This window comes from Neofelis nebulosa, chromosome X (genome assembly GCF_028018385.1).
Source record: "Neofelis nebulosa isolate mNeoNeb1 chromosome X, mNeoNeb1.pri, whole genome shotgun sequence".
Taxonomy (NCBI): Eukaryota; Metazoa; Chordata; class Mammalia; order Carnivora; family Felidae; genus Neofelis; species Neofelis nebulosa.
In genome coordinates this window covers 127453378-127468171 of record NC_080800.1, presented here as the reverse complement: position 1 = coordinate 127468171, position 14794 = coordinate 127453378, and the positions used below count along the sequence as shown (strand labels likewise).

Below are 14794 nucleotides of genomic sequence, written 5' to 3'. Positions count from 1 at the left end.
ATATGCCTTGTTAATGGTCAGTTTTTATTAAATCTAATGAGGGTCCTCTGTGCTTCCTGGATTTTGATGTCTGTGTCTTTCCCCAGGTTAGGAAAGTTTTCTGCTATGATTTTCTCACGTAACCCTTCTACCCCTATTTCTTTCTCTTCCTCTTCTGGGACCCCTGTGATTCTGATGTTGTTCCTTTTTAATGAGTCACTGATTTCTCTAATTCTTGTATCCTGCTCTTTGGATTTAATCTCCCTCTTCTTTTCTGCCTCCTTATTCTCTATAAGTTTGTCCTCTATATCGCTGATTCTCTGTTCTGCCTCATCCATCCTTGCCGCCACTGCATCCATCCATGATTGCAGCTCAGTTATAGCATTTTTAATTTCATTCTATTTTTTACTTCTTTTATCTCTGCAGAAAGGGATTCTAATCTATTTTCAACTCCAGCTAGTATTCTTATCCTGATTCTAAATTCCGGTTCAGGCATCTTGCTTGTATCTGTGTTGGTTAAATCCCTGGCTGTCGTTTCTTCATGCTCTTTCTTTTGGGGTGAATTCCTTCGTTTTGTCATTTTGAAGTGAGAAAAGGGATTAATGAGGTAGAAAAATTTTAAAAATATTAAAATTAAAAAATTAAACACACACACACACACACAAAATCGAATAAATGATGCTAGATCCTAGGTGTGTTTTGGTCTGGAGGTTGAAAGTGGTTTGACAGATTAGAGAAAAAATGGGTGGGAAAGGAAATCGTTTGAGAATTTGAAAAAATGAATACACTGAAGTAGACTAAAATGAGATGATGGGAGTAAAATAGAATTTGAGAAAATTTACACAAAAGTAAAGAATATAGTAGAAAAAAATTAAAAATATTTTTAATAAAAATCAAAAGTAAAAATGAATTTTTTCTCTTTCTGTATTCAAGAAAAAGAAAAGAAACGAAAAAGAAAAAAAAGGAAATCGTTTGAAAATTTGAAAAACTGAATACACTGTAGTAGACTAAAATAAATGATAGAAGTAAAATAGAATTTGAAAAAGTACAGAAAAGCAAAAAATATAGTAAAAAAATTAAAGAAAAAATATTTTTAATGTAAATTGAAAGTAAAAATGAAGTTTTTCTCTTTCTGCATTCAAGAAAAAGAAATGAAAAAAAAGAAAAAAGGAAATTGAAAATTTGAAAAAATGAATACACTGAGATAGACTAAAATAAAATGATGGAAGTAAAATAGAATTTGAAAAAATTTAAATATAAGTAAAAAATATAGTAAAAAATGAAGAAAAATATTTTTAATAAAAATTGAAAATAAAAATGAATTTTTTTCTTTCTGTATTCAAAAAAAAAGTGAAGAAAAAGGAAGAAAGAAAACTGAATAGATCGACCTGCTAACAGATTGAAATAGGACTGAAATTACTTTGTTTTGCCCTAGAAGTCAGACTATGTAGCACTTTATAGTCCATAAACTAAGTAGGTGGTGAGACTTGTGTTCTTGAAGAGCCAGGTTGGCCCAGTTGGGTGGGGCTCAGTGTAATGGCTCCCCTATCCACTAGATGGCGCTGCTAGCCTAGTGGGGTGGAGTGTTGCGGCGCTGGTAGGTGCTTACGCGCATGCGTGGGCGTGGTGAAAATGGCTTCACCCAGCTACCCGGTCTCTAGTGTCGGAGTTCTGTTCTCCCGGATCAGCAATCGTACACCGGTCCCGTCTTCAGCTTTCGTCCACTCCCCGCTTTTTCACTCTTCGTGACCAAGCCCCAGGCAGTACCTCTCTCCCGAGTTTTGTCTCAGATGGGGCTGTTTTCCCTGGCCCCTTACTTCCGAAGGACTGCGGCTTTGAGGGGCCCCTCTGCTGGAGGGTCCCACCGAGCAATGGCCGAATGAGCAGTGGCCGAATGTCGTCTGCACCCTGGAATGCCCGCTGGACCCTGCTGCTGCCAGTGCCCTGAGACTGGGGCCAGGTGTCAGCCCGCCCCAGAGAAAGTTCGTGAGATAGTGTAGCAGCAGCGTTTCAGGGATTATGGAAAATCGCAACACACATCTGGCACCAGGCTTCGCCCTTAACGACCTTGCCCCAGCACCAGCGAATGTGGCCATTTTCTGGGGTCTGCTGGAACCAGGTGGCTTCAACAGTCTCCACCAAATGTCCTTCCAACAGTGGAACTGCTCTTCTCCGTGTGGCCCGAGAACCTCCCGGACCCCACTCTGTTCCTGGGGATGCGCCCTTCCCACCAGAGCACCGCCAGGTATTGAGCTGTGGAGTTGCAGCCTTTGTGCTCCCCTTGTTTACAGTCTTAATGGAAATTAAACCCTCTCCTTTCTCCCTTTTTAGTTTAGTCCCTGCAGTTATTTCCAAGTTTCCACTTTCTCTCCAGCTGCTTTTGGGGAGGGGTGCTTTTCCCGTATTCTCCCCCCCCATCTCCATCCTCTCTCCGCCCGCAAAAGCACCTCCCTGCCCACCACCACTTCTCCCCAAGTTCACCTCTCTGTGCCGTATACCTGCTGAATTCTGTGGTTCAGGTTGTGCAGATTGTTGTGTTAATAATCAGATCAGTTTTCTAGGTGTGCAGGATGGTTTAGTGTTGGTCTGGCTGTATTTCATGGACGCGAGACACACAAAAAACTTCCATGCTGTTCCACCATTTTGGCTCCTCCTCCCCCCATCAGATTTCTCTATAGTTAGGAGTTTGTTTCTTGGTTTGCCTCTTTCTTTTTTTCCTTTGTTCATTTGTTATGTTTCTTAAACTCCACGTATGAGGGAAATAATATGCTATTTGTCTTCTGACTGACTGACTTCGCTTAGCATAATACTGTCTAGCTCCATCCAAGTTATTACAAATGGCAAGGTTTCATTCATTTTGATGGTTGAGTAATGTTCCACTGTATGTGTATACCACATTTTCTTTATCCGTTCACCTATCAATGGACACTTGGGTTGCGTCCATATCTTTGCTATTGTAAAGAATGTTGCAATAAAGATAGGAGTGCATATATCTTTTTGAACTAGTGTTTCTGTATTCTTTGGGTAAATGCCCAGTAGTGGAATTACAGGATCATATGGTAGTTCTATTTTTCACTTTTTCGGGAACCTCCATACTGTTTTCCAGAGTGGTTGCACCAGTTTTCATTCCCACCAACAGTGCACGAGGGTTCCTTTTTCTCCACATCCTCACCAACACTTGTTGTTTCTTGTGTTGTTGATTTTAGCCATTCTAACAGGTATGAGGTGATATCTCATTGCAGCTTTGATTTGCATTTCCCTGATGATGAGTGATGTTGAACATCTTTTCGTGTGTCAGCCATCTGGATGTCTTCTTTAGAGAAATGTCTGTTATGTCTTCTGCCCATTTTTAAATTGGGTTATTTGTTTTTTGGGTGTTGAGTTGTATATGTTCTTTATATATTTTGGATACTAACCCTTTATTGGATATGTCATTTGCAAATACCTTCTCCTATTCCATAGGTTGCCTTTTAGTTTTGTTTCCTTTGCTGTGCGGAAGCTTTTTATTTGGATGTAGTCCCAATAGTTTATTTTTTCTTTTATTTCCCTTGCCTCAGGAGACATATCTAGAAAAATGTTGCTATGGTCAGTGTGAGAGGCATTACTGGCTGTTGATTAAGCCTAATTTATTGACTTTTCATTCAAGGATTGTTATCATGTCTAAGAACAATATAATTGCCTAACCTACCAGGTAATTAGGATTTTCACGTTTTCTTCTAAAAGTATTATGTTTTTAGGTTTTATATTATGGTCTATGATCCATGTTGAGGTATGAGGTATGAGATGGTGTTGACGATGATTTTTTACATACAGATATCCAAATGTTCCACTACCATTTGTTGACAGGATGATCTTTTCTTCATTGAATTGCCTTTGCACTTTTTTAAAACTTCGGTCAGGCATATTTTTGTAGTCTTTATATTCTATTCCATTGATTTACGTGCCTATCATTTTGTCTATACCACAGACTTGATTACAGAAGATTTACAGTAAATCTTAAAATGGGAAGCATATTTTCTCCAATCTCATTCTTGCTTAAAAATCTTTTTTGTTGGGCGCCTGGGTGACTCAGTCAGTTGAGCGTGAGACTGTTGATTTCAGCTCAGGTCTTGATCCCAGGATTGTGGGATTGAGCCCCGAGGTGGGCTCTGCACTGAGCATGGAGCCTACTTAATATTCTCTCTCTCTCCCTCTGCCCCTCTCCCCTGCTTGCACTCGTGCACACGCACTCTCTCTCTCTCTCAAAATAAGAAAAAAATAATAAAAAAGCCTTAAAATGTTTTGTGTTATTCTGCTCCCTTTGCCTTTCCATATAAATATTAGAATAAGCTTTTCTTTACCTAACAAAACATCCTTATGTGATTTTGATTAGAATTGTGTTAAATCTATGAATGAATTTGAGCAGAATTGACACCTATATTATACTCAGTCTTCTAATTCATGAATATGGCATATCTGTCCATTTATTCAGATTTTTCAATTTTCTTTCCTCAAAACTTTATAATTTCAACATGTAGATCTTATCATGTTTTATCAGATTTCTACCTAAGTATCTCACTTCTTGGATCTATTGCAAATGGCATTTTTGTAATTTCAGCTTCCAATTGTTCACTGGTGTTATACACAAATGTTGTTTTTGATGTGTTGGCCTGTGTCCTGTGACCTTGTTAAATTCACTTATCAAAAATAGGAGGTTTTAACTTTCTTTAGATTCCCTGGGGTTTTCTGTTTACATGATCATCTCATCTGTAAATACAGTGCTTTATTCCTTCCTTTCCAATCTGTAGGCTCTTTCATTGTTTTACTCACTTTATCACTAGCCTACGATGTCAAGTACAATGTGGAATACGAGTGGTGAGATGAATCTCCTTGTCTCCATTTCAGGAGGAAATCATTCAGTCTCTCACTATTGAGTTTGATTTTAGCTGCGGGTATTTTATCGATGGTCTTTATTAGGTTAAGGAAGCTACTTTCTAAGTTTTCTAAGAGTTGTTTTTTTTTTATCATGAATGGATGCTGATATTCTCAAATGCTTTTCTACATTCATTGATGTGATCGTTTAGTTTTCTTCTTTAGATTGTAAATATTGTGGACTACACTGATCTATTTTCGAATATTGAATCAGTCTGTATTCACAGAATAAATCCTATTTGCTCATGGTGTATTATTATTTTTATGTGTTGCTGGATTTGATTTGCTAATGTTTTGTTGAGGATTTTGGATCTATGTTTATGATAGATATTGATTCGCAGGTTTTTCATAGTGTCTTTTTCTTGTTTTGTTATCAAGGTAATGCTGTTTTCTGGAACAAATTGTGTAGAATTAGTGCTATTTATTCTTTAAGTTTTTTGATAAATTCATTAGTGAAACCATCTGGGTGGCTTCAATTTCTTTAATAGTTGTAGGACCATTAATATGATCTACATAATCTTGGATGAATTTAAGTTATTTGCCAGATGGTTTATATGTTTTACCTTTCACAGTTCGGTCTGCAATGAACTTGGAATTAACTTCCGTGTATGATTTGAGGTAGGAGTCAAGTTTCATTTTCCCCTGGTATGTTTCTCTAATTGATCTGGCACCATTATATTTAAAATTACTATAATTTACCACTATTCTGCAGCGCCGTCTTCGCCATAGATCAAGTATCCATATGTGTGTGGGTCTTTTCATGGACTCTCACTTCTGTTCCGTTGGTCTACATGTCTATCTTTGGACAATACCACACTATGCTAGTTACTATAGCTTCATAAGTCTCCATATCTAGGAAAAGAAGTCCTCCTGCTTTGTTTACCTTCCTCAAGTTTTCTTTGGCTATTTTTGGCCCTTTCTATTCCCATGAAAATTTTAGAAACAACTCCTCAAATTCTACGAAAAATGAAATACTCTTCTTTGCAGGATGCGTGGTCAAAATGATTGAATCCAACATTTGAAATGGAACTACCTTTCTTCTTTTTTTTTTAATTTGGGAGAAGGAAGGCACAGAATACCAAAGGGTTCAGGAGTTGCCTGTGGCACCTACTTCCGGAAGTCAGGCTGAAAGGAAAGGAAAAGAAAGGGTAGTGGTCCAAAGTCCACCTAAGCAGCAGGTAAATCTCAAGATGCCCCTCCCTCACTGCATGGAGGTGGACCACTAGGAGTTCGCATCTCTATAGGAAGGGTGACATGTAGTCTCTGGAGAGAGTAAAACAAGGTTTCTCTGCACTGCGGGGACATTAGACGCATTTGACCAAGACCACTGTACTAAAAACAAGGTGATTAGCTAAATATGCATAATGGATATGACCATCATTCCTAAACCTGTTCCCCAGCCCCTCTGTTCCACAGTATTGACAACCAGACCTTCATAGTTAAGTCCTAGAGGTTGGGAGACAGTTCTCTGGGCTGTTTGAGCAGCCCGAGGCAAGACCTAGGTCCTGACATAAGGGGTTCGCCAAGAAAACCATCCAGTAGGATCCCACTGCAGTGAAACCCAGTTGACAAGCACCACCCATGTACTTAAAGCTTCCAGTCAACTTCTGGGTCTTTCACTCCTAAATATGAGCAGACCGTCAGTGATTCCATCAGACATTTCAGGAAGGCTCTAGCATGAAGGCCAGAGACTAAAATGGATTGGAGGAAGCAAACTATGCCAGAAGGGGAAATGTTTTTTAAAAATCTATTATTGCCTTCTTTTTTAAAGTTTTAAATTTTAATTCCACTCAGTTAACAGAGTGTTCTATTAGTCTTGGGTGTGCAATATAGGAATTCAACACTTCCATACACCACCCAGTGTTCATCACAAGTGCCCTCCTTAATATTTTCTGAGAGATGAGCTATTACAACTATAAATCAAAAGAATCTGTTAAGTCAATCAGGAACATTAACATATGAAAGGAGAAACTGCTGTGATTAACTCATTAGATGCAGAACAGGTGTTTGGTAGAACCCGACCTCAATTCACATGCAGGAACTTGATCTGTGAACAGAAGTTGTGGTGGGAGAAAGGACAGCTCTCCAACTGGGTAAAAGCTACAGAAAAGGAGTGGGTTGTACCCCTGTTTCACCACCACATGTTAGAATCACCTCGGGCTAGATTATTACTTAAGTGTGAAGGGCAAAACTTTATAGTTCTAGGAGAAAATATGGGGAAACACATTGTGACCTCAGCACGGGAAGGGTTCCTTAAAATACAAAAGAAGCCACTTGGGAAAAGAGTGATGTGTTACATTAAAAGTGGAAACTACTTGGGGCACCTGGGTGGCTCAGTCGGTTAGGTGTCCGACTTCGGCTCGGGTTATGATCTCGCAGTCTGAGGGTTTGAGCCCCTCCTTGGGCTCTGTGCTGACAGCTCGGAGCCTGGAGCCTGCTTTGGATTCTGTGTCTCCCTCTCTCTCTGCCCCTCCCCAGTTCACGCTCTGTCTCTGTCTCTCAAAAATAAATTTAAAAATGTTAAAAAAAAAAAAAGTAGGAACTACCCGTCCTTAAAAAAATTCCATAAGAAGAAAGAAAGAACAACTATAGACTGATAGGCTATTTGTAACGCACATGACCTACAAATGATTACTCTCCAGGATCTAGGAGGAAGCATTGAGAAAAATTAGAAAAATGCAGGCACATCAATGAAAACATTAGCAAAACCAAAACAAACCTGAACAGACAATTCACGGAAGAGAAGAAAATAGATGACACTTAAACACATGAAAAAGTGTCCAGGGCACCTGGAGGGCTCAGTCGGTTTAGCATCTGACTCTTGATTTCAGCTCAGGTCATGATCTCATGGTTAATGGGTTGGAGCCCCGTGTTGGACTCTATGCTGACAGCTTGGATGGAGCCTGCTTGAGATCCTCTCTCTCCTTCTCTCTTTCTGCCTCTCCCCCAATCTCTCTCTGTATCTCTCAAAATAATCTTACAAAGTCTTAAGAAAAGGTGGCCAATTCATTAATTATCAAGGGCATTGGAAATCAAACCATGGTAAGATACCATTTTCCCCAGATCAGGTCAGGTCAGGAATACAAAAAGTCTGATATTGGGGCACCCTCTGACTCAGTAAGGGGCATGCAACTCATGATCTCAGGGATGTGAATTCAGGCCCCACATTGGGTGTAAAGGTTACTTGGAAATCAAATCTTTTTTTAAAAGGACTCTGATATTACCAAGTATTGGCCAGGATGGAGTAGTAGTAGGTATGTGAGTTGGTATAACAAAGTAGCCTGTTTGGAAAATAGTTTGGCAATAGTGAAGTTGAAGATGACCACATCCTACAAGCCAGCAATTCTATTCCCAGGGACACATTCTAGAAATTCTTCCACAGTTACGCATGTGCTCGTGGCAGCATTGCTTGTAAGAGCCCCCAAACTGGAAGCAACTCCAATGTATGTTGGAGGCGGGGTGGTTAAATGAGTCATGCAATGATGGAATGATCTATCCAATGAGAAGGAAGGAAGGAAGGCTGGCGGGTGAGCATGCCTGGATGTGAATTATGTAGTCTGGAGCAGACCCTGGAGTCAGCAAACATACCTGCGATATGTTTCTACTGACAAAGGTTCAAAACAGGCAAAAGTACAGTGTGAGATTGAAGGATACTGACACACTCATGAAACCATATTTAAAGAGGAAGAGATGGTAAAAATTCAGTCTCGTGCCTGATGGCTCGTGGGGAGCGAAGTTGGTCCGAGAAGGGGAGCGGGTGCTTCTGATGCCCGGGAGTCCATGGGTGTGTGTCGCACACGTCACACCGTTTGCATCTGTTTATTATAAAGTATCTTCAGGTGCATCTGAGATGCCTTTACTAGACTTGAATAAGTGTGCTTGATCTTTTCTGGATTTAGTCTCTAAGGTATTGTGCGCTTGTCAGGTCCTTAAAACAGACTCTTCTTGGGGGAGATTTTGGGCAACCCCTCCATGGTGAGTAAAGGTGTAGCTTCACATGAAGGCTGAATTGGCCGTGTTGTATTTCAAATGGTAGCTCTCACTCAGACATGCAGGCGGCTCCATGCAGGTTTCCTCAGACCACCTTGTGGTCTGATGGCAAGTGCTCAAGTGGGGACAGGACTCGCCCCGCTTTCCTTGGGCAGCCAGGCTGGATACCCTTAACCTGAGTCCCATGATGTTGCTTTCCAGAATCGCAGGACGGCCAAGTCCCTAAGCAGTGGTGCTCTGACCTGGACAAAGAAATTCAGCCTGGACTATTTAGCTCTAGACTTCAATTCTGCGTCACCAGCCCCTATACAGCAGGTAGGAAGGACTTGGTGTCTGAGGATTCCCAGGGGATTCCTTTTCTGTTTAGATTTTTCTGATGATTCAGCCATGCACGTTCTCTTTGGAAAGTCTTAAATGTACAGATGTGTGTGGGCATAGGGAGGGGTCTGTTTAGGGCGGGAGTTAATAGCACGGTTTGGTTACACTCTCGGGAGGGGTGACAAGAGCTGACAGTTGGAATTGGAGCCCCTCAGCATAGGCAGTTTGCACTCCTCTGGATAGTATTCTCGTCTGTAAAATGGGGATCGGAAGTACTAAACAGCTAAATATTTTTGAGCAAAGGACGGTCGTGATCTAAACCGTGCCTAACAACGTATGTTGTTTGAGGAGACAAGCAACTTGCCGAACCGGGTAGCCAGTGTGATTCCACTTTGTGTGTGTGTGCAGGGAAAAAAAGTTTGGAAGACTTCCTTTCCCTTTTGGCAAACGAACTCCCGCTTCTCCTTTACCTTGAATTTCATTCCCCAAACCTGAACTCCTATTCCAGAAAAACTGGTCAGAAGGGGGTGCCTCGATCGGTTTTGGTAGGCCATGCGATCAAGACAGTCAAGCCCCAGGTCTTAGTGGCCTTTCCTGCTGGTGCTTGTGGGACATCCTCCATCCGGGGCCCCGCCGGGAGAAAGAGCCTCTGACTGACGCTCACTGGCCTCCTGGCAGAATCACAGGCTGCCTCTTGTCCCTTCGGGATTGGCACGCGTCACTTCCACTCGTAGGACGCTGGTCAAAGTGAGTCCGATAGCTGGGGTGAAGTAGGAGGGAGTGCAGGAAGAGCGATATTCGAGCATGTACCCAAAGTGTAAAGATTCTGCAGGGAATGACTCGGGAGGAAGGAGCAGCTGATATTTAACCCCGCAATCTACCACCAAAGGGCTGGCATTTTCCTGAATTTTTTTAATTTGATGTAATAAAAATCTGTTTGGTTCTTCCCCTTCAGAAACTCTTCCTTTCAGAAGAGCAAAGAGTGGACTATGTCCAAGTGGATGAACAGAAGACACAAGCCCTCCAGAGCACGAAGCAGGAGTGGACGGATGAGAGGCAATCGAAAGTGTGAGATATGTGCTTGGGCCATGTGTGGGGCAAGGAAGCCCGCGGCTTGCTCTGGGTGTCTTTTGCCAGGGTTGCAGTGATGGTCCATGCAGGCCAGGAATCAGAGACAGTATGTCACTTCCGTGGACTTGGCCAGAACCTTTGGGAGAGAGGATCTATTCATCTACACTGAATGGGGAGAAGGAAGAAGTGGTCTCCTGGCCCCACCCCCATCCCACCCGTCTTGGCCGTGTCCCTCTCCTACCACATGAGCCCAGAGCCTCCCAGATGCTTAGAGTCGGCTCCATACCCATAAGAGGCGGCCATGGACTGTCATGTAGAAAACTCCATTCAGGTATGGTAGGAACAAGAAAAGCAAGACTTGGGACAATATTTTTCCCAGAGCTTTTAAGAATCTCTCCAATGGAGCATTTGGAGTACAGATTCGAGCCAGTATTGCTACCAAACAGAATCATTTGACTCTAATGCTTGCAAATTCCGACCTTTCTTCTGTGTTTCCATTGAATCATAAATCATCCTGGCGGAGAGGCTCCTGGAGACCATCTTGTCCCAGGCCCTGCACACATGGTTGAGGAGATCAAACCCAGAGGTGGTGGCAGAGTTTGCATTCCTTACTGCAAAGACCCCAACAGACGAATCATTTCTGTCCCTAGCGAAAGACAGGTCAAGTGAGAGGGGCAGTGAGTCCTGGGCTCTGTGGTGAGCGTGTCAGAGGACACTAGTGGCGCTAAGGGTGTCATGGCCGAACAGCTGCCTGCGGCTGGGTGTTCCATTGCTGCCAGCCTCTCAGCACGTTTTCACATGCGTTGTCTCATGCCTTCTCAAAAACCTCCGAAGCGAGGCTTGGCAGAGAACGTTGCTCCCACCTGGAAGCAAATGACAGCCAGAGGAGGGAGCAGTGTGCCTGAGATCACTCGCAGAGCCAAGGCCCAGGGTGAGGTCCCCTACAGGCCCATTCCACCATCTTCCACTACCTCTGAGGATTTTGATGAGATCTAGGAGTTTGGCCAACCTTGGGGACGTGAAAAACACGTGCAGACACGAGATGAGTCATCATCCCCCCTCCCTTTCATAGGATTTTGAACAGGTGCCGTTCCTACTTGACAAGTATGCGTGCCAAGCCGGCTTTTCTTTGTGTGGTGTTCCAATGGGAGGCCCTAACATAATCAGTGGTTACCCTGAGCAATACCTCCTGACCGTCACTGTGAAAGCCATTCTTGGATCATGTGGTCCCTTGCACGGTGTTTCCCGCAAACCGGCTGGGGGTGGCAGAAGAATTGTTTGCCACCTCAGGGAAGGCACAAATTGTCTTTGGCTGTCCTATGCTGGCCCTCAGCTTTTGAGTGATAGTTGTGACCAGAAAACAAACAAACACAACAGAAAAAGCTTTAAACAATGAATTCCATTCTCAAATTTCCTGGCGAATTTCTCCCTTCTTCTTTAGTGATGGCTAAGTCCTGAGAGCAAAGGGCACCACTGTGTAGTGAGGACATCGTGTCACTCCCTCCTTTATGGGGCACTGGGGTTCAGGGGGGCCAGGTGAAGGTCTCAGTCGGGCGTGGGGTTGTGTTTAATGGCCCTTCCCGATTCTTCCGAGCGCCTGTAGCCAGAAGACAGATGTGAACAAGCGGGAATGAAGCAGATACAGGTCCGCCATTCTGACTGGCATTGCGTCTCATGGAAGGAAGGCTTAAGGGGCAGGCCGGTCTATGGCAGTCAGGCTCGGTCAGGGAAGTTGTAGGCTCTGCTGTGGGGTTTTAGGGCTCAAAATGCCCAAAGGTAAGTAATGCCAGTCTGGGCTTTTCAGACCGTAGAAGTAATTCTGATGTTCAAAGCAACAGGATCTGGTGACCTCATTTTCTTCCTGGAGTAAGTTGGGGGGAAATGGTGGAATGCTTTCAATGACATAAGAATCCTCAGTGAGCCCAGATGGAGAAATGCGAGCCCCACCCCCCCCGCCCCCTGCGGCCAGCTCCGTGTCACAACACACAGGCCAGAGCCTGTAAGGAGCCATCTTCTTCCCTCTGTGACTTGCAAAGAGTCACAGAGCCTCAGGCAAGAATCCAGGGAGCTGGACTGTCGGTTCTCATAGATGGTAACTTCCTTGTGTGTGGGGCACCTGTCTTTAGATCCCGACGAAGGAGGCTGGTGCAGCAAAATTGTGTGCGCAAGTGTCGAGAACCACACCAGACTTGGAATAGATCACAGATACAGTGGAAATTATGTCCGTAGTGAAATGTCATCCGATTGGCCACACACACACAAAATCTCTTTCTACATAGTATTTCCAGGGAAGTGTTGACTGCACGAAGCAACACACACGACTGGTGTGACTTGTTTGGAAGCCATTAGTGAGGCATTAACAAAACAGACAACCTCACCCTCCTTTCCAGGATGTGTGTGATTATGTCTGGCTTCAATAAGACTGCTAATGGATGCTTGCCCCAAAGCCCATGATCCGGGGACACAAAGTACAGGTAATTTTGAGCTGATAGCAGCACGTGCTCCTGAGAAAGCACCACAAATGAAAATGCTACTGGCCAAACCCTGTTCTCCTGTGGGGATAAACCGTGTGTAATGGGGCTGTGATTCTGACCAGGGTCTGAGGTTTCAGCGTTGTTTTGTTTTGTTTTGTTTTTAGTAGAAATGATTGCAGGTACCATTCCGAGTCAAGCACACATGGCGTGTGTGTCCACTGTGTGGGGCACACCTTCCCAGGAGATAGCAGGACATTTGAGCCCACGTTGTTTTCTGCAGTTCCTTTTTGCCTGGTTTTTCTTCCATCTCATTTCTTTAGGAAATTCCTCCAGATCAGGGGTTGTGCAGTGCAGAAGTGGGGGAGGAGCCCCAAGGCCCAGGACACAGCTTGGCCTCAGAGGCACAGAGTCATCCTGTGCAGGCCGATGTCCTAGAGCAAGGACAGGCTGAACTGTGGCCTTTAGATCTGAGTCAAGACAGAAGGCTCCCCTCAGGCCTGGCTTTCTCCTCCCAAGGCCTTCTCCATCCCTGTCAATTCCATCCTTGTACCCACAGTCGTGTTGATCTTAAAACACTCATTATGTTTTTTACTGTTTCATTTCCGGCATTAATAAAAGTCTTATAAGGAAGAACCACACTCAAGTTCTCTCTTACTTATTGAAAATGATCACATCCTATATAGACGCAGAACACATTTCAAAAGCTGCGTATGTGAAGATAGCCTCCATTGCCATTTTCAACTACAACAAACTTGACCTAGCTCACAGGGAATCGCCTACATCTGGGTTATTTTGTGACAAACACTTGAGCACAGGTGGTTGTAATGAGAACTCCTGCCCAGCCAAAGCACATCTTGACGTCTCTTTTCATCAGAAACCAGCTTCCAACATTAGCGGCAAAATCCGTGACCATCCTTGATAACACGCATGACATGATCTCCATCATCATTGACCTTATAAAGCAACAGCCCCTAGCACGCTGTTCCCCAGCAGAGGTCTCTTGCACCCCCACCCTCTCTTTCCCTGGGGCTGAGGCTCCCCGCCAGCCTGGGCACTGGCTCTGAGGCATCTTTAAGCCACGAAGTAAGGTGGGGACCTCCAGAGCAGTGGGGGCTCAGCTGCAGGGAAGCAGGCCAAAGGCAGAGAGGTGATAAGAAGCCACATGAAATTCCTTGCCCCTGAGAAGTGTGAGGCCGACGTCATGAATGCTTCTTCCCAACACCCTCTCCAGCCTGAGCCCCTGACCCAGAGAATGGGTGGCCCACAGGGCTGACCTGGGAGGCAGGGGCCGAGAAACCGAAGGGGTGCTTTAACTCTAGGCTCCTTATGCTCTGGCCCCTGTACCAGACCGCTCCCCAAGTTTCCAGCTTTCGAATCCTCCTTTATCTTTCTTGATCTTCAGTTGCATTTGTTGTTATAATTTTCCTACTTTGATTATACCATTTGTTTTGTAAAATAATCTTTCCTTTTTTGCCACTGAGGGAGTGTGGCTTGGGTGCAGGCTGGGCCAGGGGGCCCAATGGGAGAGAGCAGAGCTGAGATGCGGGGCTCCCCCACCACATACATGGCACTTTGCTTATGACCGAGGGACACTACGGAGTCTCAGGATCGTGAGGGCCTTTCCGATCAAGGGTTCCAGGTCATTGGATGGAGACCCACGTGGGCAATAATCAACCCTGACCCCACTTTGCCATCATATACAAACCGATTCTAGGCAGACCTCAATGGGAAAGGCAGAACAGTGGATTTGAGGTGTTCCCTCTGCTGCGTCAGATCCATTATACATCTATCCATCACTGTTGCTTTGGTCTTTGTTTCATGGTCAAAACCTCTATTTTAAAGTGTTTTATTTTTTTTTAATGTTTCATTTCTTTTTGAGAGGTAGAGAGAGAGGGAGATAAAGGATCACAAGCAGGCTCTGCACTGGCAGCGCAGAGCCTGACACGGGGCTTGAACTCAACAAACCATGAGATCATGACCTGAGCTGATACCAAGAGTTGAATGCTCAACCGACTGAGCCACCCAGGTGATCCCCCAAGAGTTTCATTTCA

The 14794-nt window shown here is 44.0% G+C and overlaps 1 protein-coding gene across 3 annotated transcripts in view; it reads left to right on the top strand.

Annotated features, from left to right (window-relative positions):
* GAB3 (GRB2 associated binding protein 3) overlaps positions 1–13381 on the top strand; it is an 80693-nt gene extending 67312 nt beyond the window's left edge. For all 3 annotated transcript variants that reach the window (XM_058714483.1, XM_058714484.1, XM_058714485.1), the window contains exons 9-10: positions 9082–9195; positions 10154–13381. In XM_058714483.1, coding sequence (XP_058570466.1) covers positions 9082–9195; positions 10154–10270 — 231 coding nt within the window. In that variant the 3' untranslated portion in view covers positions 10271–13381. The remainder of the gene's footprint in view (positions 1–9081; positions 9196–10153) is intronic.
* The last annotated feature ends 1413 nt before the right edge of the window (positions 13382–14794 follow it).